Consider the following 26,716-nt stretch of genomic DNA (forward strand, 5'->3'; position numbering starts at 1 on the left):
GTGTCTCACAGTAATAGTGCAGGTTGTCATTGCCTTTTTTTTAAATTTTGGTGTTAGGTTTAAAAATAAGGAAAACCTTACTTAAAACTTTGTTCTTTCCCACAAGAATGTGAGGTGACTTGCCAGTGATTAATATACAGACGTAGAAAGAGGCAGACTAGAGGGGGAATGAGAAAGGAGCGCCTGTGTTTTTGAAGGTCCTAAACACCTTAATATACCTTTAGCCACCTGATTCAATTTAAAGGGCAGTAATATTGCAAACACTGTTTCAACTCTAAGGTGATCTTTACATCTGAAGATCTAAAGGGACTTTGGAGATAGTGATCCCTTACCCTGGAAACTCAAGTATCTGGCCAGTTAAATGTAGTCAATCAGCTATTCCTGGATGAGTAAGATACAGGCTTCCTGATGCCTGCGTGACCTGTCCAGTCCCTTTACTTCTATGATCCTGTATTCTCATAAGAAGAAATTAGGTGCTTTAGAATGAATTCAACTTGACCAAAATACTTTTTTAATAATCATACATACTAATAGAGGCAGTATTTCCTCATCTTTTTCTCTTATTAGCATGAATTTATTCCTTTCTGAATCTATACAGAAGATTATATGGTAATAGTTTCTGTTATTTATGCTAGATATACCAACAAATGTGGCTATGGTTCCTATTTATTTCGTTTTCATTCAAAGGCATTTTAGCATACCTTTATTTGGAGCCTACCATGCACTTAGCACTGGGCCGACTACACAGTTGGATGCTAGAGAAATTTAAAAATATAGTCCATCCTAGTCTTCACTGGGTTCACAGACTGACCAGGGGGACTATATTAATGAACTTTAAACAGTTAGATAATAAGTTAGAGCAGTATGTTTTCTAAGATCTAAATAGAGGCCATTATTGCCCTTAGTTATTGGGAAAGGTTTCTTCAGTGTATAAAAACTTATACTGGACTTCTTTTTCTTTCCAGTGTGCTCTGGAAAGCACACAGTGGCTACCATAAATATTCTTTGTAAATCATCCCAAAGGAGAATTACAAGTGTTCTGTGAAAATGATGGAAAAGAGTGTGCACTATATTTAGAAATACTGCAGCTTATTACACTTGTTTTCTTTTTAAACTAATGTAATTTAACCATAAAAAAGCAATTTTATTATTTTTTGATTCAGATACAATGTTTTTCATATGATTCAATTCTTCTTCAAGAGGCTGTTAATTTATTTTCTTTCTTTCTTTTTTTTTAACTGATAGGAGGGGAGATAGAGAGACACTCATGCATGTGCCCTGACCAGTATTTACCCGGCAACCCCCGTCTTGGGCTGATGCTCTGCCCATCTGGTGCCATGCTTGCAACTGAGCTATTTTTAATGCCTGAGGCAGAGGTTCCATCAAGCTTTCCTCAGCACCTGGGGAAAGCTCGAACTAGTCGAGCCATGGCTGCAAAGAGAGAGAGAGAAGAGGGAGGGGAAGAGAAGCAGATGGTTGCTTCTCGTGTGTAACCTGACCGGGGTCTCAACCTGGGATGTCCACACGCAAGGCTGATATTATATCCACTGAGCAAACCAGCCAGGGCTAAGAGGCTTTTAATTTCTGTGCTGTTAAAATGATCCTTTTGATTCATATTTGGAAGACTTTTGACTGAGACTGAAGGAAATAATCATGACTTAAATAACTTAAGAGCTTATAGATGTTTTTTCCTGAATGTTTTGGGTATCTTTGGTCCCTTCTAAGAAGGTTATAAACAATTTTTTTATTGTCATAAGTTCTTACAAATAATTTATATTTAGCTTGTTTTTCTCAGTTTCATGTTTAACTTTGAATTAAATTGTCACATATTTGATCAGTGTTTTGTAGTAAGACTTTTGATCATATATTATGTAGATGAAAATTTTATGCAGTTAAACAGCAGTAAAGGTCTGATTAAAAATAAACAACTGTACTTTGAAAATATTGACTTCTTAATTTCCTTTACTTCCTAAAAAGATATGAAATAATATTATTTTCATGGAGGTGATGATACTTTATGACTTACAGATATTTGTATGGGGTTTCTACTGAAATGCATATTGCTTTGCCCATTAATTAACAACCTAGCAGAATTATTTTAAATACATAGTTAAGCTTTGTTTTAAAATATTAATCAGAAATGTATAAGCATGTGAAAAGTGGGACAGTTTTCATGACATTTCATTTAATGAATATTTTCATCTTTAACTTACTGTTATGGGCACTGAGGTATTCTCTGACTGTGCTCACTCAATCATAACAGTTCCCTCATAATTGTGTCTTCTAGTTAATAATAATGGCTGTAGAGTTAGTTTCATCAGTATTTTTTAGCACATTTAATCAAGGGTGCATGAAGCCCATTAAGGAGGAAAAAGCCCAACAGGATATGTAATAAATGCTTATTGCAGTTTATGTTAGAATTATACTTTTGTAGCACAACATGACAAGTCTGTCTGTTTTGTTTGGAAAGTTGGCAGTATTGCTGTGAGGCTGTTGCATAAACAGGGTAAAGAGAAAATAGAGCTATGCGTTCTTTCCCTGAATAAGATTATTCCTGGTTTCAGGGCTACTGAGAGCTGCCAGTTATTTGGGTGCAAAGCTTTTGAGTTTTTTTTTGTGTTGTTTTTTTGTGGGAGAGACAGAGTCAGAGAGAGGGACAGACAGACAGGAAGGGAGAGAGATGAGAAACATCAATTCTTCATTGCGGTTCCTAGTTGTTCATTGATTGATTTCTTATATGTGCCTTGACCGGGGGGACTACAGCAGACCGAGTGACCCCTTGCTCAAGCCAGCAACCTTGGGTCCAAGCTGGTGAGCCTTGCTCAAACCAGATGAGCCCACACTCAAGGTGGTGACCTCGGAGTCTCGAACCTGGGTCCTCCACATCCCAGTCCGACTATCCACTGTGCCACCACCTGGTCAGGCTTGAGTTTTAATTTTATAAATTGACCAGTCTTTTTTTTTTTTTTTTTTGGTGGGCCATAGTCTTTAATTCTAGCTTGAACCCGGCGGGCAAGTGAAAATACACACTGGGCTCCAAAACCCACTCACATTCAGTGCTCACAAAGCCACTGACTTATCCAAGTTTCCTAGAATCAAAGGTTTCTAGCTCACCAGCCTTATTCTCCTCAGTTCCCCATCTCCTTCCTTCTCCAGCGTCAAACTGCACAAACTGGCCTCTCACTCAATACTCTGCCATCTTGGCTGCTTCTCCTGGCCACATGGCCTCTTTCTGCTCTCTGCTCTGCTCCCTCTGCTCTCTCATGCTAATCATCCCAGGAACCAAGAGAGCAAGCTCTCGTTCTGCCCCCATTTTATAGTGTAGAAATCCAAACCTTTAATCCAATATACAAAACAGGGAAGTCTCTAATACAAAGACACTTCTCTGAGGCATGATTGGATTGTACCACCCCACATCAAAACGGGTGGGAAAGGCCTAATCCCAAAACCAAGCCCCAGGCTACAAGGATTCTACCTGCCCACAGAGACACACATTAATATCACCTGGGCGATGGCCTCCTCGTGGGCAGCGCCGTCTTTAACAAAGTGAGCATAATATATTTTGTCTGCCCAACAATCCACCCCTATGCTCACTTTACTACCCACCAATTTACATCACCAGCATCCCCGTGCAAGGAAATTAGGCACATTATACAAATTACAACATGACAAATCATACAGTTTCAACAATCACAAAGGTACACTTCACCAGTCTCTGAGCACTTTGCCCAAAGCTCAAAATGTCCTCAGCCTTCTTTCTAGCCATGGGAGAAGCTTCCCGGGGCAGGGGAGTGCTTCCAGCAAAGCCACCCCCACCCCCTTCAGGGTATTTCACATTGTCCAAAATCCGTAGTCCGTAAGTCCATCCAACAAAGGAGCCAATGCCCACTCCGGTCATAGTCCGGGAAATCAGTCCACGCACATGGGGCGTCAGCCACCCCCCTCATTCCTGCCGTCCTGGCAGGTCTTACACTGTCCCAAAGAGGAGCACGTGGCAGTGGCAGTCAGCATTTCCATCTCTGCTCCGGAGAACATGTCCAGCCCTATGTCCCAAAATCGCAGACCTACCAGAAACATAGTAAGTATTCCTTGCTGCTGGGCTCTCATCTTCTGGAGACTGCAGATCACAACTCCAGCCCGATTCTCCTCATCCTCCAAAGAGGAACTGAAAATACCAGCTCCCACTGCTGGGCTTGAGCCCCGGGCTGCCGCCGCCTTCTGCTCCGCAGACCTTGCAGCTCCGGACCCGGCCTCAGCTTCAGCATCAGCCTCAGCCCCAGCCCCAGCCTCCTGCCGCTACTGGCTCTCCACAACATCCAGGGCAATCTGCAACTCACGAACCTGTGAATCCTCCTCCAGCAGCTGCTCCATTTCCAGGCAAATCTCGCAAACCTGGTTGGCCTCCTCCTCCAGCGCTTCCTCCAGCTCCAGGGTCAGCATCTGTTTCTCCCACATTTGCTCCAGCTCCTTCCACTCGGTTTGCAGGTCCCGGGCAGCCTCTTCCACAGAGCTCTCAGTTTCCTCACACATGGTTGTAAAAGTCAGCCAGCCTACAATCCCCAAAAGGACAACCATGGGGAACCCTAACACTAGCCAGTCCTCTACTCCACCGCTCAAAGGCTCCTTGCCAATCTGTATCGAATCCTGCCGACTACGCCAAATGTAAAGCCAGAAGCCACGGCCAGGGCCACTATCACAGCAGCCTGGCTCACGCAGGTTCGCATTGGATTTGGACAGTCGGTAAAGAAACAACGGAGCCACAAACTGGTGGGCCATAGTCTTTAATTCTAGCTTGCACCCGGCGGGCAAGTAAAAACACACACTGGGCTCCAAAACCCACTCACATTCAGTGCTCACAAAGCCACTGACTTATCCGAGTTTCCTAGAATCAAAGGTTTCTAGCTCACCAGCCTTATTCTCCTCAGTTCCCCATCTCCTTCCTTCTCCAGCGTCAAACTGCACAAACTGGCCTCACACTCAATACTCTGCCATCTTGGCTGCTTCTCCTGGCCACATGGCCTCTTTCTGCTCTCTGCTCTGCTCCCTCTGCTCTCTCATGCTAATCATCCCAGGAACCAAGAGCAAATTGACCAGTCTTAATAGAACAGAAACTTTATCCAAACTATCATTTTGGTGTAGAGAATATTTTAATATTCTGATTCAGTGGTTTTTAAAATATATCTTCTTTACTTAGGAGGCCCCTTCCCAATTCTCTCAAGTCAAACTGCAGTCATTCTCATACGTAGGGAGATTGCAGTTTGGATGGAAATGTGTAGCCTGTTGTTGTGGTCTCTTGCCATTCTTCCTGGGGGTCACTTTAGGACAGCGGTTCTCAACCTGTGGGTCGCGACCCTGGCGGGGGTCGAACGACCAAAACACAGGGGTCGCCTAAAGCCATCGGAAATACATATTTTATTTAAAAATGTATAATAAATATGTATTTTCTGACCCACAGGTTGAGAACCGCTGCTTTAGGAGAAAGTGGGTAAGACTTTAACAGAGACTATGTTCCTGATTCTTTTGAATTTTCTTCTTATCAAATCCTAGTACTTTACAGAAGCAAATTGTACCACAATATTTTCATTTCTAAATATTATTGAAACATTCAAAGTAGTTTGTTAAAATATTGGTTGGGTTATTTAATATTAATATGATTTTTATTTCAGTAATATGAACCTTTTTACTTCTGTTTGCTATCTTTTGAATATATATAAGGTTTATTTTCCTGAAAAGTTGTGAAGGATCAGTAAGTAAACTGCTGTACTGAGTTACAAAGCTTGAAGGCTAAAGTCAGGAATCAGGAGGGTAGAGGCTGCCCAGGATATGGGTTAAGAATCAGCCATGGGAAAGAAACAGGATCCAGATGATCTGGGTTTTTTTTTATCAGAGACACAGAATTTGAGATCCACTGATGGTCAGGTAAGAGCTTAGGGATAAGACTCGAACCAAAGGCCAAAATTCCCAAACAAAACTTGGTTAGTGGTGCGGTGGCAGGAACAGAGATGGTGACTTGTTGAAGGTAGCTGGGCGGTTCATCTGTGGGATGAGGCACTTGTGCCGTTGTGCTGGTTGGGCAGCCAAATCCCACATGCATCATGGTGGGGAGGGCAGCTGGCCAGGACAGCCTCTGTAAGCTCTTATAGCTGCCACCCAAGTGCTGCCGTCAGTCCAGAATGAAGACAGAGCCGTCACACCTCCACCTGTCTGTGCAGAGGCACTTCCCTGAGGGACCAGGGGGCCTTTCTTACTTGTAATTTCACCCCAGAGGAGCAGATGTGGACGACACCACTTCCCAGCAGTGTAAACAGACATTAGTTTGCAGTGATTCTCTATAGCCCTTGGCCACCCCCAAACCTACCATCTGAAAATTGGTATGTTTATGTACCAAGTTTTCATCCTGAAGTTATTTTGTCTGTTTACATGAACACTTTTAGTCATTGTTTAAACTATTTGGATTATTCTTTTTTTTTTCTTTTGACAGAGACAGAGAGAGAGTCAGAGAGGGACAGATAGGGACAGACAGACAAGAAGGGAGAGAGAGGAGAAACATCAGTTCTTCGTTGTGACATCTTAGTTGTTTAATGATTGTTTTCTCATATGTGCCTGGACCCAGGGGACTATAGCAGAACAAGTGACCCCTTGCTTGAGCCAGCAACCTTGGGCTCAAGCCAGAGTCCATGGGTCATGTCTATGATCCCACGCTCAAGCCAATGACTATGGGTCATGTCTATTATCCCATGCTCAAGCCAGTGACCCCACACTCAAGCTGGTGAGCCTGTGCTCAAGCCAGTGACCTCAGGGTTTCGAACCTGGGTCCTCTGCATTCCAGTCTGACGCTCTATCCACTGCGCCACTGCCTGGTCAGGCTGCATTATTCTTTATTTAAAGAATGTTCTTCTTTTTTCCTCTTGGTTAGGGTTTTGCCATGCTGATCCGAGAATGGCCCGGAGATCTATACAACAATTCGGTAATAGTTCAGACAGTTCGGGAACACCTAAAGAAAGACAGTCAGAACAGGACCTTACTTCAGACGCTGGCAGAATTGTGAGTATTATTTTTGCTTTTTTTTTTTCCAAATCAATCTGTCTGGAAAGTTTTTCATATTTGAGATCTGGTAAAGTCTGAATAGAGAGGACACATGGAATGAGCCTTTTATTCCACATTTCTATATTTGCTGTTAGTAAATACCTTTCATAAACCGTCGATGAACAACTCGGAGGTAACTAACTATAATGTAGTCTGTTCCCCAGGGAGAAGAGTCCTAGTCAGCAGCACTTGGTAGAGGCACTGGGTCCTTGAGGGGAGTGTGCTGGGTCTTAGATTATTTAGGCAAATCTGTTTCCCTGTGAGGCTCTGGTTTGTCATTCTTGGATCTGCAAGTCAGTCAGCCTCTCAAACCTCAGACTCTTTATCTGTAAGATCACAGATAGCAAATCCTTACAGGATGATTTTAAGGCTTAACTAATCAAGACCTAAGTTCAATGCCGAGCATTGATTCAGGGTTCAGTAAATGGAATCTAAGTGAGATATTATATTTATTGGGCACTTTAAGTGACTCAGGCTCTGTGCTCAAGGCTGTGATACAGAGATAGAGAAGGTATACTTATGCCCTCAGAGAGCTTTGATCACATGGAACAAGAAGCAAGCTGCAAGCAGTCACAGTAAGTGTTCCTACTTCAGCCTCCCCTTCCCTCTCGCCACCTCACACCACCCCCTGCCCATCTTACATCTGTTACCCAAGACCAGGGGAGGTCCACCAGAATGGCCTAGAGTTCAGGACTGTTTCAGACTTCCCACAGAGGCAGTCGTGTTTGTGTCATTTTGAGTTGTAACACTCATCATTTTCTCTGGATTTTCCTTAGCTGCTGTAGTGTACCAGCAGCTGATAATTCTTTAGTACTAATACTGGACTCACAAGGAAGTTCAGGTTCAGTGGCTTTCAGGGGTCAGATAGGGAATTAAGCAATGTGAAAACATGGTTTCCATAAAGAAACACATGTGAGTTTTATATAGCCCCCTTATAAATAAGCTTTTGGAATATTACTCACTTATCAGCTGATACTGTTTGTAAGGATTTGATCTGACTTTTCTACTAGTAGACTAAGCATTTCCTTCATTCTAGATCATATTTTTTGGTCTGGTATATGAATTTCTATAAAAAAAATTTTGAGACTATTTATAAAAGAAAAATTTTATTGTTATGAGAAAGAAATACTTATTGGTCATATATAGTTAAATCCCAGGGTATAGTTTTCAAGTTGTTAACTTTGCTTTCAGCATGTTTTTATTTTTAATGTCATAAAACGTAATTTGTATATGAGTGTGTTTAATTAGTATTGATGAACATTAATATAAAAATTTTTTTATTACCAGATACACCTATGACAAAAACTATGGCAATGCTCTGGAAATATACTTAACATTAAGGCATAAGGATGTTTTTCAGTTGATTCACAAGCATAATCAATTCAGTTCTATCAAGGATAAAATTGTTTTATTAATGGATTTTGATACTGAGGTAATGTTTTATTTTTTTAATACAGATAACTTATCTTTACTCTTCCAAATTTTTAGTAACTGGGACTCTATCTGAATGCTAAAGTAGTTAAATCACATAGCTTGGCTTTGTGCTGGTCAGGTTCAGAATGCTCAGACCCTCATGAGATGCTAGGTATTTTAGAAGTTGGCATTTACAAATCCTTTATTTGATGTGATTTTTCTGTAAAAGCAACCATGATTTGATGTAGAACTTTTGAAATTCTGTGTGAAGTAAATTTTTAATTAAACAGTTCACATAATAGCAACAAAGAAACTTATGCTTTGGCTCATTCAGCCCTCTTAATGGTATGTCCCAGAATTAAAATTTTAAGTAAGCTTTTATTTTTATCTATTTATTGTCATTTTATCCCACGGCATTTACAGATTTAGCATGTGGGTGTCAACTGGCCTCAGGTGACACTTAGATCCAAGACATGTGAGATGTGCTATTTCATTTTAGACACATTGGGATAGTGGACTGCTTGACTAGTGGTGGTGCCCAGTCCCCACAGCTCACAGTGGCTCCTGTAAGGTGATGCAAACTGTGTGTGTGTGTGTGTGTGTGTGTGTGTGTGTGTGTGTGTGTGTGTGTGTGTGTGTGTTTAAAAAGAAAGCTAGGCCCTGGCCAGTTGGCTCAGTGGTAGAGCGTCGGCCTGGCGTGCAGAAGTCCCAGGTTTGATTCCCGGCCAGGGCACACAGGAGAGGCGCCCATCTGCCTCTCCACCCCTCCCCCTCTCCTTCCTCTCTGTCTCTCTCTTCCCCTCCCGCAGCGAGGCTCCATTGGAGCAAAGATGGCCCGGGCGCTGGGGATGGCTCCTTGGCCTCTGCCCCAGGCGCTAGAGTGACTCTGGTCGCGACAGAGCGACGCCCCGGAGGGGCAGAGCATCGCCCCCTGGTGGGCAGAGCGTCGCCCCTGGTGGGCGTGCCGGGTGGATCCCGGTCGGACGCATGCGGGAGTCTGTCTGTCTCTCCCCATTTCCAGCTTCAGAAAAATACAAAAAATAAAATAAAAATAAAGCTAATGGATCAACGCCTCAGGGACTACAGATCTAAAAAGAAGGAGTGCAGTTCCCGAGAAGTCCAGGTGTAGAGGTTCTGTTCCTCTGGTAGAAGATGGTTATGAGGATGAGATGCTTATAGTTTAAAATTAATTACATTTGCCCATATCCTTATGCCTCTTCACTCACCCACCCATGTGTCTCAGGAATCTAGTTTGGTATATGTAGCTATAGCAAAAAAGGTGAATGAGCTGAAACTAATTGCTATTCAAGAGCATGGGCCAAAATTAATGGATCATAGAGATTTCTAATTTACAACATACCTGAAGGATAATCTCCTCCAATATCCTTATATTTCAGAAGAAAAACTGTCTGGAGCAGACAGTTAGTAGCAGAGTCAGGAACAGGACCCTGATATTCTGAGGTTCAGTCTGGTGGGCTCTTATTACAAGAACTGTCTAATTTGTTTCATGAATATCAAAGGTAGCTAAAGTACGGCCCTGGCCGGTTGGTTCAGTGGTAGAGCGTCGGCCCGGCGTGTGGAAGTCCCAGGTTCGATTCCTGGTCAGGGCACATAGGAGAAGCACCCATCTGCTTCTCCACCCCTCCCCCTCTCCTTCCTTTCTGTCTGTCTCTTCCCCTCCCACAGCCAAGGCTCCATTGGAGCAAAGTTGGCCCGGGCGCTGAGGATGGCTCTATGGCCTCTGCCTCAGGCGCTACAATGGCTCTGACTGCAGCCGAGCAATGCCCCAGATGTGCAGAGCATCGCCCCCTGGTGGGAAAGCTGGGTGGATCCCAGTCAGGCACATGCGGGGGTCTGACTGCCTCCTGGCTTCTAACTTCGGAAAAAAAAAAAAAAAAAAATGTAGCTAAAGTAAATTCTAAAAGTTCATAAGTCCTATAGCATTCTGCAACTTCAGGTATCTTATATTATTCTGTCTCTGTCGTCTTCTCCACATAAGATAAGCTCTTTACATCTATGGAATCTATAGAGGGAGTTAGTCAGTAATCAGGTGGCCAAAAGAAAAGCTCATTTGTGTGGTCCTGGGAACAGGGCTGTCTCATAACTACTGAGAATCACACGAGAATTTGTGAAGCTGAGACATCAAGGAAGTTATAATATGTGTCATCAGCATGTTTTGTAATTAGTGAATTATAACAAGATACCATTTCAGCAGTATGCAAAAACACAAACCTCAGGTTGAAGCCCATTTTAAAATGAATCTTTTACAATTACTGTATATATATCACTTATCAGTGATTACAAAGGTAAGGACCTTATGTATGGAAACTAAGTCTTCTGCCTTTAACTGTGACAGCATATACAATACATTATGTTCAGTGTTCTGTTCTTGTATGCCAAATTATAAGTACTGACCTTTTTTTTTCCAGAAAGCTGTTGATATGCTTTTGGACAATGAAGATAAAATTTCGGTGAGTGTCTTTCATTTTTACAAATGTTACCAGATGAGTGTCTGGGACCACTGTAGCCAAAAGAAGAGAGATGTTTATCAGATAATTTTGCCATTATGTTCGTGTCCTCTTAACTTTTTACTTAACATTTCCTTTTTTTATTCTCTAGATTAAAAAGGTGGTGGAAGAATTGGAAGACAGACCAGAATTGCAGCACGTGGTGAGCACAGCAGTCGTTTTCTGTTCCCTTTTGCTGCACAGCGGGGCACAGCACCTGGCAGGTTTAGTGCGAGGATGCTGGAGTGGGCTCTGTGGGTTACACTCAGACTGGAAGTTTGACCACAGAGTATTCTGTCGTGATTAAAATGTGGTGTATAGCCTGACCAGGCGGTGGCACAGTGGATAGAGTGTTGGACTGGGATGCAGAGGACCCAGGTTTGAAACCCTGATGTCGCCAGCTTGAGCGCGGGTTCATCTAGTTTGAGCAAAGCTCACCAGCTTGAACCCAAGGCCGCTGGCTTGAGCAAGGGGTCACTCGATCTGCCGTAGCCCCACAGTCAAGGCACATATAAGAAATCACTGAACAACTAAAGTGCCACAGTGAAGAATTGATGCTTCTCATCTCTCTCCATTCCGGTCTGTCTGTCCCTATCTGTCCCTCTCTCTGACTCTATCTCTCTGTCTCTGTCAAAAAAAAAAAATGTGATGTATAGCCTGACCTGTGGTGGCACAATGGATCAAGCGTCGACCTGGAATGCCGAGGTCGCTGGTTCAAAACCCTGGGCTTGCCTGGTGAAGGCACATATGGGAGTTGATCCTTCCTGCTCCTCCCCCCCTTCTCTCTCTCTCTCTCTCTTCTCTAAAATGAATAAATAAAAATTTTTTTAAAGAGTTTTAAAAAATAAAATGTGCTGTATGCTCTGAATCCAGGTTACAGATTAATCGCACTTAAATTTGACTCAATTTAATTGCTATTAGAAAAAGTTACCATATTCATTGTTGTGTTATCAAACTGTGCCTGGGAGTACCTTCCTCCTATAGCTCTATCTAATACAATTATGGCATAAATTACAATGCCACTGAATGGTCAAGGAACAGAGTCCTGCGTGTCGATCCCTTGCCTGGCAGTAGCTGCCCCACTTCTCTGGTGTGGCCGTGGTGCTTCCTGTCAGGCCGTTCGTTCTGCACTCCTGGACGGGTGCCTGAGTCTCCACGTTGCTGTTGTCAGGGTAGTGATGTTTTCTAAGCCCTTTACAAACTACACAAGAAAAGGCTTCAGTGAGAACAGGAATTATTTCTGTACTTCTGTGGGTCTCGGAAGCCATGTGCACTTTTGTGCTTTGCCCACCATCTTGCACCCCAGGAGGAGGTTCTGGGAATGGAATCTTTTATTCAAAAGTTAGTTTTGTGTAGATGCTGTTGCTATATTGTTCATGATTAGAAATCTCAAGATTATCTGCTAACCCAAGCAAGGTGGCTCTGTGCTGACCACCTTGGGATTTGTATATAAAACAACGATTTCTGGCCTCCGTGTGCCATGAAGCAGAATTCCAGTGGTAGGCATCCGTGTGACAGTGTAACTAGTGCAGTGGTGAGGTGGTAGCAGGGCTCAGCTTCCTGTCAGGTCAGGTGATGTCTCTGTAAATTATCCTCAGCACATGGGGCTGAGCCTTCCTGTCCTGTGTGTGCAGCTGGGAAATATACTGCTCACAAAAATTAGGGGATATTCGGGCTCTGGCCGGTTGGCTCAGTGGTAGAGCATCGGCCTGGCGTGCGGGGGACCCGGGTTTGATTCCCGGCCAGGGCACACAGGAGAAGCGCCCATTTGCTTCTCCACCCCTCCCCCTCTCCTTCCTCTCTGTCTCTCTCTTCCCCTCCCGCAGCCAAGGCTCCATTGGAGCAAAGATGGCCCGGGCGCTGGGGATGGCTCCTTGGCCTCTGCCCCAGGCACTAGAGTGGCTCTGGTCATGGCAGAGCGACGCCCCGGAGGGGCAGAGCATTGCCCCCTGGTGGGCAGAGCATCGCCCCTGGTGGGCATGCCGGGTGGATCCCGGTCGGGCGCATGCGGGAGTCTGTCTGACCGTCTCTCCCCGTTTCCAGCTTCAGAAAAAAAAATACCAAAAAAAAAAAAAAAAAAAAAAAAAATTAGGGGATATTTCAAGATGAATATGAAGCGATAAAAAAAGAAGCATTTGATTTTTTTTTATTAAACAAGAACATCAGAAAAGCAAACAACAAGTCAAAGAAAGTGGTTTGATTATACAAATGAGATGCAAAACCAACTTTTATTTCATTGGTGAAAATGCACTATACAAAAGGCTGAAAGTACAGGATTATCTGCACATTCCTGATCCCCTAAGTTTTGTGAGCAGTGTAGCACCTGTGTCCAGCTCACATTCTGGCCTTGCTGGGGCCAGCAGACCAGCAACCACCTTTATCAAGACAACGTAGAGTTCTGTCTGACTGCTCCCCCAACCCCATCCTTCCTCAGGGACATGTGAGCAGTTCATCCAAGAGGTGGCTTCTCAGTGTGCCTCTGTCCTGGTTAGGCTTCTTTAGTGACTGTATACACAGCGACCATCAGACTGCACCTGACTCATTGACAGCCACAGCTGCAGGGACAGGCAGACACTCTGACAGTTCACTCGGGGTGTGGGTGCATTTTGTGTGAATAGTGTGATGAAGTCTTTTCACCTCCAGTGGGTTACAGGATGTTTGTTTACATTCACCATTAACTAAACATTGGACTTTGATTTCCACCTTCCGTGTGATTCAGTGATAGACATAATCTTGCCTCGGAACGGAAAGTGAACCATGCTCTTCCATTGAGGTCCACCAGCTATTTCAGACTGCTGAGGACAGGGCTCAGTGTAGAAGGCTGGCTTAGCATGCCTGTGCTGTTCTTGATTATTACTTGTTACTTTTGTTTTTGATGTCACCAGAACAGGCAACATTTCATTGCTGACATAGATACTCAGTAATCCTACCAGGAGATGCAGAGTAGTATATGACAATTAACTTAGCACTTTTTGCTGGAATTTTTAAGAGGATATTCTTATCCTATGATTCTACCCCTTTTTATATAAAGGCAAGAGTTTTATGATTGAGGAAGACTACTGATGGCTTTTTATTTCTGAGGTAAAGCAGATGATAGTGACAATATTAACAACTAAGATTGACCCTTGAATAATGCTGGGGTTAACCCATAGAGTTGAAAATCTGTGTATAACTTTTGGCACCTCAAAAACTTAACTAGTCTCCCTCTGTATCCTGGGGGGATTGGTTGCAAGACCCCCTGGAGATACCAAAATGTGCATATGCTCTAGCCCCTTATATAATATGGTGTAGAACAATGTATCCAGTCTGCCCTCCATATCTGCAGGTCCCCCACCTCAGATCAAAAATGCCCTGTTGATCTTTAGTTAGTTGAATCCACAAATGTGAAACCTCAGGGTACAGATACAGAGGCTAACTGTATATTTATTGAACAAAATCAGCACATAAGTGGACCCACACAGTTAAACCCATGTTGTTCAGGGGTCAACTGTACTATTATAAACATTTCTGTAGTGCTTAGTGTGTGCCAGGTGTGGTTCTGAGTAATTTACCAATGGCAGTTCTTTCAGGCCTCACAACAACTCAAGAGTTTTGCAGATAAAGAAACTCAGTCACAGAAAGGTTAGTGACTTGCCCAAGGTCACCCGATTAGTGGTAGTGCAAGGTCACCCTGGGCTATTCTAGAAAGAGTCAGAATCTCCTTGCTCTCACAAAGATAGTTTTCTTCCGCATTCCGATTTTTTCCTGCACATTGCTTTCCCCAGCCTCTGCATGGAAGCTGTTTAGAATTGAAATAGCAATGTTGAACAGGTATTGCTTTTCCTATTTTAATTTTCATGGTTTGTTCTTTTGTTTTTGTAGTATCTTCATAAGCTTTTCAAGAGGGACCATCATAAGGGGCAGTGCTACCATGAAAAACAGATCAGTCTTTATGCAGAATATGATCGACCAAACTTACTTCCATTTCTCCGAGATAGCACCCATTGCCCACTGGAAAAGGTGAGTCACAGCCCCCCTGCTCACACAGTTCAGGTGAAGAAGTTGCTGTTGTGAGTAAGCTGTTGGTTAATCTGGTTTTCCTGTCTATGCTTGTCCACCCCTCTCCAAGGGGAATACTGTGGCTGTCAGAATAGGCTTTGCTGGGACATTCTGATGAGAAGCAGCAGTCCGGTTGGATTAGACTTTGGTAAAAAGCTCAAGTATTCCTGTGCCAGCTTTAACTGAGGTCTAGGATTCAGTCAGCCATGTAGCAGAAACTGTCAGGAGCCCGAGTCAGTTTACCAGGATCAGCGTGGGCCCCAGAGTCAGCCAGGCAGGGAGACACAGACTGTTCCAAGCCAGAAGCAGTTGTTCCAGTCAGGACTCAAGTGAACTTAGGCCTTGAACCCTGTCTGCTTTAAATCTCCCCCTCCGTGTTTCTGTGGTCCTCTCTCACACTGCATGTCACTTCTCCAGCATGATATGTCCCAGTATAATTATTGTAAATATATTTATATATACTGGCTTCTTTCCCACTGTCTTGTAAATCCTTCAAGAACATGGAGTATTTCATTTCTCACTCATTTTGGTGAAACCAGTAACCAGCACACATGTTTGTTGCATCATGAGTGAGGGCATGAATGAATAAATGAATACATAAAAACGTTCTAGTTAGGACTGAACATGAACCAGTCAGTTTTCTGTACCTGTAATAAATAAAGTGTAAATACTTCCCGTGAAGATAGTAGAAACTGGGCAGCCTAAGCCAATCTGTATTGTTCCCTATAATTATTGATAACCTCTAGAATGCTACGTGACATCTACAAGTGTCTTACTACATTCAGATGGCCAGATAACAAGTACTTTTAATCAGTTGTATGTATCAGCAAAAGAAAGTATTTGACCCAGAAGAGAAACGTATTAAGAAGCTGACTGAGAACATGAAGTGCACTCACAACCTAGTTGCTTCTTCAGTTCATGATGATTAACTTGAAATGTAATGGATTTACCATGAACCAGTTTCAGCTCAGTGGGTTTTCAAAAACTTTAGTTCATGAAAAAATATTTTGCCTGCATATTAACTTAATTTAAAGCTTTAACATTTTATATTTGGGCCCGAAGACATTTTCTGAAGAATACATTTGGAAATATGTCATCTTACTCTAAAAATAAAAGCAAATGTTCCCCTCTTTCCTAACTATAGAATCTAGAATTTAGCAAACGTTTTGAACAGCGCCCCTTTGTCTGTAGCTGTTTTCTGAGGAGACATTGTTTCCAGGAGGGTGTGGCTGTCTAAGGTCACCTCCACAGAGGCAGTGCGCCGTGGGTGGTCAGCAGTGCTCAGGCTCCTTCCTGTCCACTTGACATGGATACAGAGGTGCCACCCAGATGCCCGTGTGCATCTCACACACTTTCAGCCCATCTGGTTTCCATTTCCCACTGTGGTTGTGTTCAACAGGAGATGCGCTGCTCTGCCCAGACAGCAGCCTCAGAAAACGTGTGGACCAACACGTGGTACTTCTAACATACAGAACTCACTGAGAGATTGTGTAGACCTTTTAGAATTTTTCTCTCTGATCCATTGAGAAGAACCAATTGCATATTAAAAACTCAACACAAGTGTGTTTTAAATAGTTAGTTTTACTTATCTCAAGCTTCCACTGAAAGAAAATTTTGAATAAAAGGGGTTAGAGATGGTAGTGGTGGAAACATGGCATTATAAAATAATGAAGTCAATAATCCACATTTTTAGAACTACCAAAATGGGCTTTCCTGTTGTAGGTCATTGAGACTTCTTCATGAGAGATTATTTTTTCATTAGGACCCATTGTGGGAAATTTGTATCTGCAAAAACCATGTCATTATTTTTGCTCAGATACCCAAAGCCGTCTGAAAGGAGATATTCTTGACTTTATAACTTACAAAGGATCTCATTTCTTTTTCCCTAGAAATAAGATCTTTATATACATTTACTCATCTCAGAAACTAACTCCTTTTATGTTTTCTTGTAACATGAAGAAGTTACCAATTCATAAAAAGCAAAGTAGGTTTCCCCCCAATCAATGCCTCACAAACACACTAACAGTGAAATGAAGGTCCTAGAGTTCATGTTCACCTGTTTTGTCTAACAAAGACTCAGAAAATTTAGTCGTTTTCTACTGAATATAAAGTTAAGAACTTAAAATTTGTAGTGCCCCTCCCACCAAGAAATCTCTAATACAGAATACTTTATACATTGTTGTTTCATCCATAGATGCTTTAGGCAGTACTTCAGATTTAGTTTTTATTTAAAATGAGAACTGTTCAAGGTTCCAGGACATGATTCAGAGCTTGACCTGCTGTTGTTGACAGTTCACTCCTGGCAGAATTACAGCTCTGTCTTCCTCATTTCTGGTTGTTTGCCTTTGCTGGGGTTGGGTAATTGTTGACCACTGGTTGAAATCTTAAGAATCCAGGTAAATTTATTTTGAATTGAATGAAATCCCTGAATAGTATTTGACCAAACACTTGGTGAGTTCCTGATATCACATCAAAATCCCTTTAGTGTTATCGAAGACTGCAGTTCAGAATTGAAAATCACCAGAACGCTTAAATTCCAAAATTAATCATAAACTCTTATGAAACTGTTTATTCTACAGAAGATACATAGTTAGTAGGAATTTATAACATCTACAGCAATTTTAAAAGGCAATAAAACATTTTTTCTACTGTGCTTTATAATATATGATGTGCTTTCACATACCTTATTTTTATTTAGTCCCTACAAAAGTGCAGGTAGGTGTATAAAGTTATTTTGTACCTGACAAATTGAGTCTTCAGGGGTTGAAAGAAACAGCCCAAAGGCTAGAGCAGTGGTTCTCAAACTTTTTGAAGTCAGGTGCATTTAAAAGCTTACAAACAATTGTAGGTGCACTATATACAAATTTCTGAGAAATATGTTATAATAATGAAGTCAGATGTTAAAGAAAAAATATATAAAATCCAAGCGTGCTTTTATGGTAATTAAACGAAATAAATACGACAAAATTAAATTTATTCTGACATTAAAAAACATTTTTATGTTACATTTTTTGTTATGTTTTTAGAATTCATAAATAAGGGTTAAAAAATTTAAAAAATGATAAAAGAAAAGTTACCTTTTTATGTATATAGATACAATCTTAGTAAGATTCAGTAAATTCGGCAGGCCCCAGTGCAAATGTGTTGAGTTTTTTCATTCTTGTGTTTATGAGACACATGAGCCTGATGTGTCCTAGTGATTTCTTCAATGTTTAGGCATATATTTGAAAGGCAAACTCTCATTTCCTCGTCAATATGTTGAAGAATTCCTCTCTTTTTACCCTTAATTGTGTTGAGGGTAGAAAATTCTAATTCACATAAATAGGATGTTGAAAATTGTAGTAAAATGTTCAAAGCTTTTTTACATATTGCCACATATTTTTCTTTTATAGAAATCCAAAAGGCTTCAAGAGACAATTCCTTATGTTTAATCATCAATCCAAAACCCCACCATACATATCATCTTAACTTTACACCAAACAGAGGATAGAAGAAACTTGCCTCCAGTCTTTCTGGGGAACATGGGGGGTAGTGTAAACAATCCAGCACCACAGCTTAACAGCCTTTTGCAACCTAATCAGGCAAGTGAGGTGGGGGGTTGGGCAGACTGTCAGCTTACAGCCAATTCCCCACACCTCTGTCCCCCAAAAATCTAAACTCCAAAAACCCTGTTGGTTTTTTGGTCCCCAACAGGCACTTATTTCTCTGGAATATCATAGGGCATACCTGGAAATCTTCTAGGGCGCACACTTTGAGAACCACTGGGCTAGAGTCTTAAGTCAAAGAACCAAGACTTGGAACCTGATGTCTTAACTTTAGGTCCTGTATTCTTTCCAGTACGGTGAGGAATTATTTTTTAGGTTTAAAAAGTTAATTAAAATAACAACTAAAGTAAAGATACTTCTTAGTATTGCAAGAATCATAAAAGATATCAATTTTTAAACTTTTAAACTGTCCTATAATTTCTAGGGGTGGTCATCAGGCACTAGTTTTTATTTGAAAATCTGATTTGCTTATTAGTAGAATAGTTAAAAGCCAGTATCAAGTAAAAAGCTTTAGCAAATTTATATCTGAATTTGTGACTTCATATTTAATGGAATTCACAAAATGGCAGTATTTATAAATTTGGAGGAATAAAGCTGGGAAGTGCAGTTTGTAGATTTTTAGTAAATAAATTTAATAAAATTTAACAAATTCATGTAGCTCAAGGCTAGGTAGAAATCATAACTTATTTTTGCTCAGTTTCCTGTTAGTTAGCCCCAAATTTCTAACTATGTTACTTGCCATTATACTAAGTCAGAAAAAAAATTAAAATACTATTTTTGCATCTTATTTTTAATCAATTTCTGTCATTCGTTTCACCTTTTTTTACTATTCTCCTTTTACCCATGTGTCCTATTTGCTTTAAAAAAATCTTAGTTCCCTACTCCTTCCTCTAGAAGAGGGAGCACGATGGCCCAGGAACACTCAGGAACCTGAAATAAAGAAGCTTGCTTTAGGCTTCACTTGTGTCAACAATAGAGAAATTCTTTGTACCAGAAATGATTTTTTTACACTGTATTCAAAATTTCTAGAGATCATTCTAGAGTCTCTGCTTTCTGCTGGATGAGAAAGGAAAATTTAAGGTAGGGTTAGGAACTAATCAGATATGGAAGACTCAGGTTGTCTCTGAGCTTGGTGTTGCACATCTCGTCACATTGTGGATGATTCTTGGTGTTGCACATCTCCTTACATTGTGGATGATTCTTGGTGTTGCACATCTCGTCACATTGTGGATGATTCTTGGTGTTGCACATCTCGTCACATTGTGGATGATTCTTGGTGTTGCACATCTCGTCACATTGTGGATGATTCTTGGTGTTGCACATCTCATCACATTGTGTACAATTCTTGGTGTTGTACATCTCATCACATTGTGGATGATTCTTGGTGTTGCACATCTCCTTAAATTGTGGATGATTCTTGGTGTTGCACATCTCGTCACATTGTGGATGATTCTTAGTGTTGCACATCTCCTTACATTGTGGATGATTCTTGGTGTTGTACATCTCATCACATTGTGTACGATTCTTGGTGTTGTACATCTCATCACATTGTGGATGATTCTTGGTGTTGCACATCTCCTTACATTGTGGATGATTCTTGGTGTTGCACATCTCGTCACATTGTGGATGATTCTTGGTGTTGCACATCTCCTTACATTGTGGATGATTCTTGGTGTTGTACATCTCATCACATTGTGTACGATTCTTGGTGTTGTACATCTCATCACATTGTGGATGATTCTTGGTGTTGCACATCTCGTCACATTGTGGATAGTTCTTAGCGTCAGACTTGCCTTAGGTGCTTTTTGTACATGAAGTATCATCTTGATAGGATCCTGAAAGCTTTCAGCAGCACTGTCCTGTAGAATGTTCACCAATTAAGTATTTGAAATGTGGCTAGTGAGGAACTGGATTTTTAATTTAAATTTAACTCACCTTATGCATCTAGTGGCTGCCATATTGGACAGCTCAGGAGAGCCTTCAGACTGCAGACTTTGTGGTTTGAGACAAGCATGTTCTCAAGCATTTACATTTGCTCAGGGAAAGGGGAGATGATTCTGTTGGAAATGTCTAGGGCAGGGTTCCCCAAACTTTTTACACAGGGGGCCAGTTCACTGTCCCTCAGACTGTTGGAGGGCCGCCACATACAGTGCTCCTCTCACTGACCACCAATGAAAGAGGTGCCCCTTCTGGAAGTGCGGTAGGGGGCCGGATAAATGGCCTGAGGGGGCTGCATGTGGCTCGCGGGCCGTAGTTTGGGGATTCCTGGTCTAGGGGGTACTTCAAAGTGTCAGTAAATTTCCAAGTACATAATTGATGTATGGATACCTTCCAGTAATGCACTAAGCAGCATATTCATCTTCATTTACACTGTCTACCTGTCCAGTTGTCTCCATCACCTGTTCATCTGTGACTGATGCAGACTCACTAATCAGAAACTCCGTCTGCAGTTCTGCCAGCTAGTACAGATGGAGGCACTCAGTTGCCTTCTCAAGAATTTTTTTGTTGATATATTTCCAGGTTCTCTGACTTCATATTTTTGCTTTTCCCTTTACTACTTAACCTTCTCACATGTGCATTCTGAACCTGCTCTACTATCATCCCAGATGAATTAAAAGTTGGTAAGAGAGTTCCAGTGTTTAAGATGATGATTTATGGGCATGGCGGTATCGATAGAAGTAAACCATCTTTTTAATCAAAATGAATGAGGATTTTGTAAGTGGTAGTTAAGATTATTAGATTCAGCTATGAGAGATAAAAATTCCAAAATAACAGTGGCTTCAACAGAGTAGCAATTTAGTCCTCTGTCAGGTGGAAGTTCTGGTGTTGTCCCTGCTGGTGGTGGCATGCCACAGCATCTAAGACCTGGACTCTTCTCTCTCATTTCCCCCACTGTACATGACCCAGACCTCATGATGTGGGTTAGTAGCATCCCAAGTTTCCAGGATCAGAGTGGATGAAAGGACTAATAGGAAGCAAGGAGTTCAAACATGCTGCTTAAGGAACATTCCCAGAAACATTCATTCTGTTTTATCTTTGAGGACTTTAGTCACATAGGTCTCCTTCCACTGCAGACGCATGGGGATTTTTTTTTTTTCTAATTCTAGGCAGTTACCCACCTGAAATCGTACAACTATAGAAGAAATGAGTTAGGACAGTGGTCGGCAAACCATGGCTCGCGAGCCACATGCGTCTCTTTGGCCCCTTGAGTGTGGCTCTTCCACAAAATACCATGTGCGGGTGCTACCTCGATAATGTACCTACCTATATAGTTTAAGTTTAAAAAATTTGGCTCTCAAAAGAAATTTCAATCATTGTACTGTTGATATCTGGCTCTGTTGACTAATGAGTTTGCCGACCACTGAGTTAGTTATCCACATAGGTAGTTATCTCTACCATATAATTTTTAAAGGAATCATGTGAGTAATCAGATTAATTGCATCTTCCCTTCATTATGACCTGCAAATCCTTTCAATTCCTTACTTAAATGATGTGTGTGCTTTAAACACCACCGTAATTCCATTGCCATTCCAGAATAAGGTGTTTGTTTCTTATCCCTTTTCTATGTTTTATTTAGGCTTTTTCCTCCTACTTTGGCCTCTTCTGGTCAGCATTTTTGTCTTCCCTTTTAGTTGTTACTCTCTAGTCAGAAACATAGATTTAACTATATATTTTACACAAAATTTTAAGTCAAAAATCAAAATGTCAAAACTAGCTCCTGCTGTCATTTTCAGAGATGGAACATTAAGCCAAAAGGGCTAATGAACTTGAACTATTTTTTTAGCTTCTTGGTTCTTATTTTTAAAACATCCATGGCTGGTTGTTTTTAAATGACTACTCTGTGAAATCTAATAACCTTTCTGAACCCTTTTTGCCTGCTCATTTAATGAGAAACATTTGCCGCACAGGGCTTGCAGTGCACATGGTCCCCGCGACAGAAGTCGGGCCGGCGGGACTGTGGGAAGTTGGGTACAGGCGCAATGAGAGGAAGGCTGGGCTCTGACCTGTGTGGGTCCCAGGAAGGTGTGTCTGAGGGACTTGCCAGGGTGGAGAGTGCAGAGGGAAGCAGCCCTCCAGGCCCAGGGGCAGCAGGAGAGAGATGAGCAGGCTGTGAGGTGTTGCTACACAGATGGCAGGGCCTCGGGGCCACAGTCAAGATTCGCAACGCTCAGTTGGCACAGAGGACCACAGTAGGGAGGGTCCATAGTAGGCGTGTGGGTGAGGTTCCTGGGGGTGCTCTCTCCTCAGACTGTACCCTGTGCTGATCCCACCTCCTTGTGAAGTTCTCTGTGAGTGGGCTGCACCAGAACTCATGTCCTGTATCTGTGCCCCAGACCTCTACTCGTTCTCCCCTGGGCACGGGATTCTGTGTTGTCACCTCTCTATCACCCCCTGGGCCTGTGCTCCCTGGTGGACTTCTGTGCCTCCACTGCTGCTGAGCCACCCTACTTCCTCTTGTGCTCCTTGTACGTGTCAGCAGCATCGTCCGTATCACTGTCATCTTTGCATCCCCTCCCAGCTCTGGTGCCCGGTGCAGCGTATAGTAAGCCTGTGCCAGGCCGTCCAGCTCAAGTGGTTTGTCATCACGTATTGTTCTTCCACACTCAAGGAAATGCTGTACTGCTCATCTGTGGAGTCCCTCACTTCTCCACTTCATCTCCTCCTCCTTGGTCCTCCTTGGTTGTCAAATGTGTTTTTCTCTCTCACTTTTGACAGATTCTTGAACAAAATCATCTTAAGCCCATCCTTATTTGGGTAATGACTGTGTACTGAGCTTTGGTGCACTCAGTACTGGGAGCGTGCAACAGTGACCAGCAGCCCTTTGAGCAGCTTATTCCAGGGGAGGGGACTGGCCAGGGAGAGAGGTGCTATGAGAAACCCAGAGCAGTGTAGAGAGTATGATGGGAAGGGACCACACACCTTCCATTCTGCCTTGACTCCCAGAATGCTCTGAATTGTCTCAAATCCAGGGCTGAGCAAAAGCAGGGTTATAGTTGTAATAAATAGTACAGTAATTAGCAAACAGGAATGAATTGTTTTGGGCACTCACTTCTGTAAACCTACTTCAGTCCACCCCTGTGTGTATCAGTTATATTGTACAAGGACCAGCAGCTCCCTGACAGATGAATAGGCACAGCCACCAGCAAAGCCTAAGATTTGTGTTTCTGTTTGTTTGCTTTTGTTTTTTAACATGAGGCAATGGGAAAACTAGTTCAGCTTGTGTGTTTAAGTTAACTATTAATATTTGATATTGTCTGGTAACCTATAGTAACATTTTTTTCCCTGCTTTACTTGAAGGCTCTTGAGATCTGTCAACAGAGAAACTTTGTAGAAGAGACCGTTTATCTTCTGAGTAAGTCGTTTTTAGTCCCCATATACTAAGAAATGGGTTGACAACACGATATAACTTGTTTAAGAACTGACAAAAGTTTTAGGCCAAATAAACACGAGGTTAAAATTTATTTTACATAAGAATTTAATGCATGGAGCCTGACCAGGCGGTGGCGCAGTGGATAGCGCATCGGACTGGGATGCGGAGGACCCAGGTTCGAGACCCCACGGTCACCAGCTTGAGCACAGGTTCATCTGGTTTGAGCAAGGCTCACCAGCTTGAGCCCAAGGTCGCTTGCTTGAGCAAGGGGTTACTCGGTCTGCTGTAGCCCCCTGGTCAAAGCACATATGAGAAATCAATCAATGAACAACTAAGGAGCCATAGTGAAGAATTGATGTTTCTCATCTCTCTCCCTTCCTGTCTATCTGTCCCTATCTGTCCCTCTCTCTGACTCTCTCTGTCTCTCCCACAAGAAAAAAAAAATTTAATGCATGGAAAAGGAGACTTCACAGCTCACTAGAGAAGGAAGTTATTCAATAAATACTGCTGAGGTAATAATACTCTAGTATTGTGTAAGAAACAAATACATGAGCTTATATTACCACCATTTTGATATATAATAATGTTTGTTTTCAAAACTTGAACCCTGCCCTGGCCAGTTGGCTCAGTGGTAGAGCGTCAGCCTGGTGTGCAGAAGTCCCGGGTTCGATTCCTGGCCAGGGCACATAGGAGAAGCGCCCATCTGCTTCTCCACCCCTCCCCCTCTCCTTCCTCTCTGTCTCTCTCTTCCCCTCCCGCAGCCGAGGCTCCATTGGAGCAAAGATGGCCCGGGTGCTGGGGATGGCTCCTTGGCCTCTGCCCCAGGTGCTAGAGTGGCTCTGGTCGCGGCAGAGCAACGCCCTGGAAGGGCAGAGCATCGCCCCCTGGTGGACAGAGCGTCGCCCCCTTGTGGGCGTGCCGGGTGGATCCCGGTCGGGCGCATGCAGGAGTCTGTCTGACTGTCTCTCCCCATTTCCGGCTTCAAAAAAATACAGAAAAAAAAACAAAAACAAAAACAAAAAACTTGAACCCTAAATAATGGAGGGAGTTTTGGAAGAGAGGAAAACTTTAATATGATCTAGCTGTCAGTTGTCCCCAGACCTCTGGTTCTTACTTTCACATGCATCATAGTCTTTGTACGATGTATCATACATACCAAGACGCAGAATTAAGTATTTTTTCACATTCCTCAAAAATGAACCACTTGCATAAAGTCAATGAAGATTTCTGAAGATTGCCTAGGGAAGCTCTGTGCAGATATTTGGAGCTTAAACAGAGTTCTTATTAGATGTTTCTCCAGTGTCACTTCTCTTCCCTACACCAGTAGGGTTTTTCTAATTCACACCCTCCCTCATACAGCACTTGACCTCATTGGATCCTTTGGCCTCTGAAATGAAAAATCATTTAAATCTTCTGTTCCAGTTAATGGGAATGCATGTTAATGGGTGCTCTGTAGCAAACCTAGAGCTCTTCTTCAGTTAGAGGGCCTGCCTTCCTTAGCAGGAAGTATTTGGGGAAAATGTTTTGTTACTTACATTCTTAGGGTTCTAATTGCAATCTCAGGTAGCTCATCAGTTTACCTCTTCCAAACAGAGTGCCTCCCAAGAAACACTCTAGTAAATGTTTGTTGTGATGTCATATTGTCTTAGAAGCACTAGAGAACTTATAAGGGAAACAGTATATTTTTTGTTATAAAAACTAAAAATCATATACACATTTTGAAATAACAAGTTTTTAAGACAAACTGTGGGAATAATATCTGTAGGAAAAGTAAAATGCTATAGAAGATAAAACAAACAGAATATAATTTTGTTCACAGGCCAGCTGTTATCATTTGATAACGGCTGCTCAGAGTGGGAAGGACTCGAGAGCTGTCACTGGTCCCTGCTGCAGGCCAGGGCCCGGGGAGAAGGGTGATAGCCCACAGTCAAGCTGCTGTCCTTGCTCTGAGTAAAGCTTTCTACATGTGCTAAAAACTCATGGAAATTAATAACAAAATTATTAAAATGCTGATAAATCAGTGAGCCAATGAGGCCAAGTGCTGTATGAGGGAGGGTGTGAATTAGAAAAACCCTACTAATGTAGGGAAGAGAAGTGACACTGGAAAAACATCTAATAAGAACTCTGTTTAAGCTCCAAATATCTGCACAGAGCTTCCCTAGGCAATCTTCAGAAATCTTCATTGATTTTATGCAAGTGGTTCATTTTGGAGGAATGTGAAAAAATACTTAATTCTGCGTCTTGGTATGTATGATACATTGTACAAAGACTATGATGCATGTGAAAGTAGGAACCAGAGGTCCAGTGAGTAAAGTGTGTAAAGATAATTATTCAAATGGAAGCATAGCTGGCAGATACTTGATCGCATGAGGGTTACTGAACGGCTCCCCTGCACTTGGAGGAAAAGGAAGATGAAGCAGCCCTCTCACATGAGAGGTCGAGTTGCATACAGTGTATCCGAGAGCAACATGCAGAGCTGCCTGAAGAGCAGGGTGACTCCAAGGCCTTGATTTATTTGTTTCCTGGAGTTTTGTTTATTCTTAAATGAATTTATTGGGGTGACATTGGTTAATAAAATAAAGGTTCAGGTGCACAGTCATATAACACATCATCAGTACATTGTACTGTGTGTTCACCACCCCAAGTCAGGTCTCCTTCCAGCACCATTTGGGCCCCTCTACCCTTGTCTCCCTCCTCCAGCCTCACCACACTGTTGTCTCTGTCTGAGACTGTTTGTTTAGTTGATTTTTTACTTA

The 26,716-nt window shown here is 42.3% G+C and overlaps 1 protein-coding gene across 1 annotated transcript in view; it reads left to right on the forward strand.

The window, feature by feature from the left end:
* VPS41 (VPS41 subunit of HOPS complex) overlaps window positions 1-26,716 on the forward strand; it is a 266,714-nt gene that overhangs the window by 178,122 nt on the left and 61,876 nt on the right. The window contains exons 18-23 of the mRNA XM_066341578.1: window positions 6,917-7,044; window positions 8,374-8,518; window positions 10,929-10,970; window positions 11,119-11,169; window positions 14,868-15,005; window positions 23,888-23,942. Coding sequence (XP_066197675.1) covers window positions 6,917-7,044; window positions 8,374-8,518; window positions 10,929-10,970; window positions 11,119-11,169; window positions 14,868-15,005; window positions 23,888-23,942 — 559 coding nt within the window. The remainder of the gene's footprint in view (window positions 1-6,916; window positions 7,045-8,373; window positions 8,519-10,928; window positions 10,971-11,118; window positions 11,170-14,867; window positions 15,006-23,887; window positions 23,943-26,716) is intronic.

This window comes from Saccopteryx leptura, chromosome 6, assembly GCF_036850995.1.
Source record: "Saccopteryx leptura isolate mSacLep1 chromosome 6, mSacLep1_pri_phased_curated, whole genome shotgun sequence".
Taxonomy (NCBI): domain Eukaryota; kingdom Metazoa; phylum Chordata; class Mammalia; order Chiroptera; family Emballonuridae; genus Saccopteryx; species Saccopteryx leptura.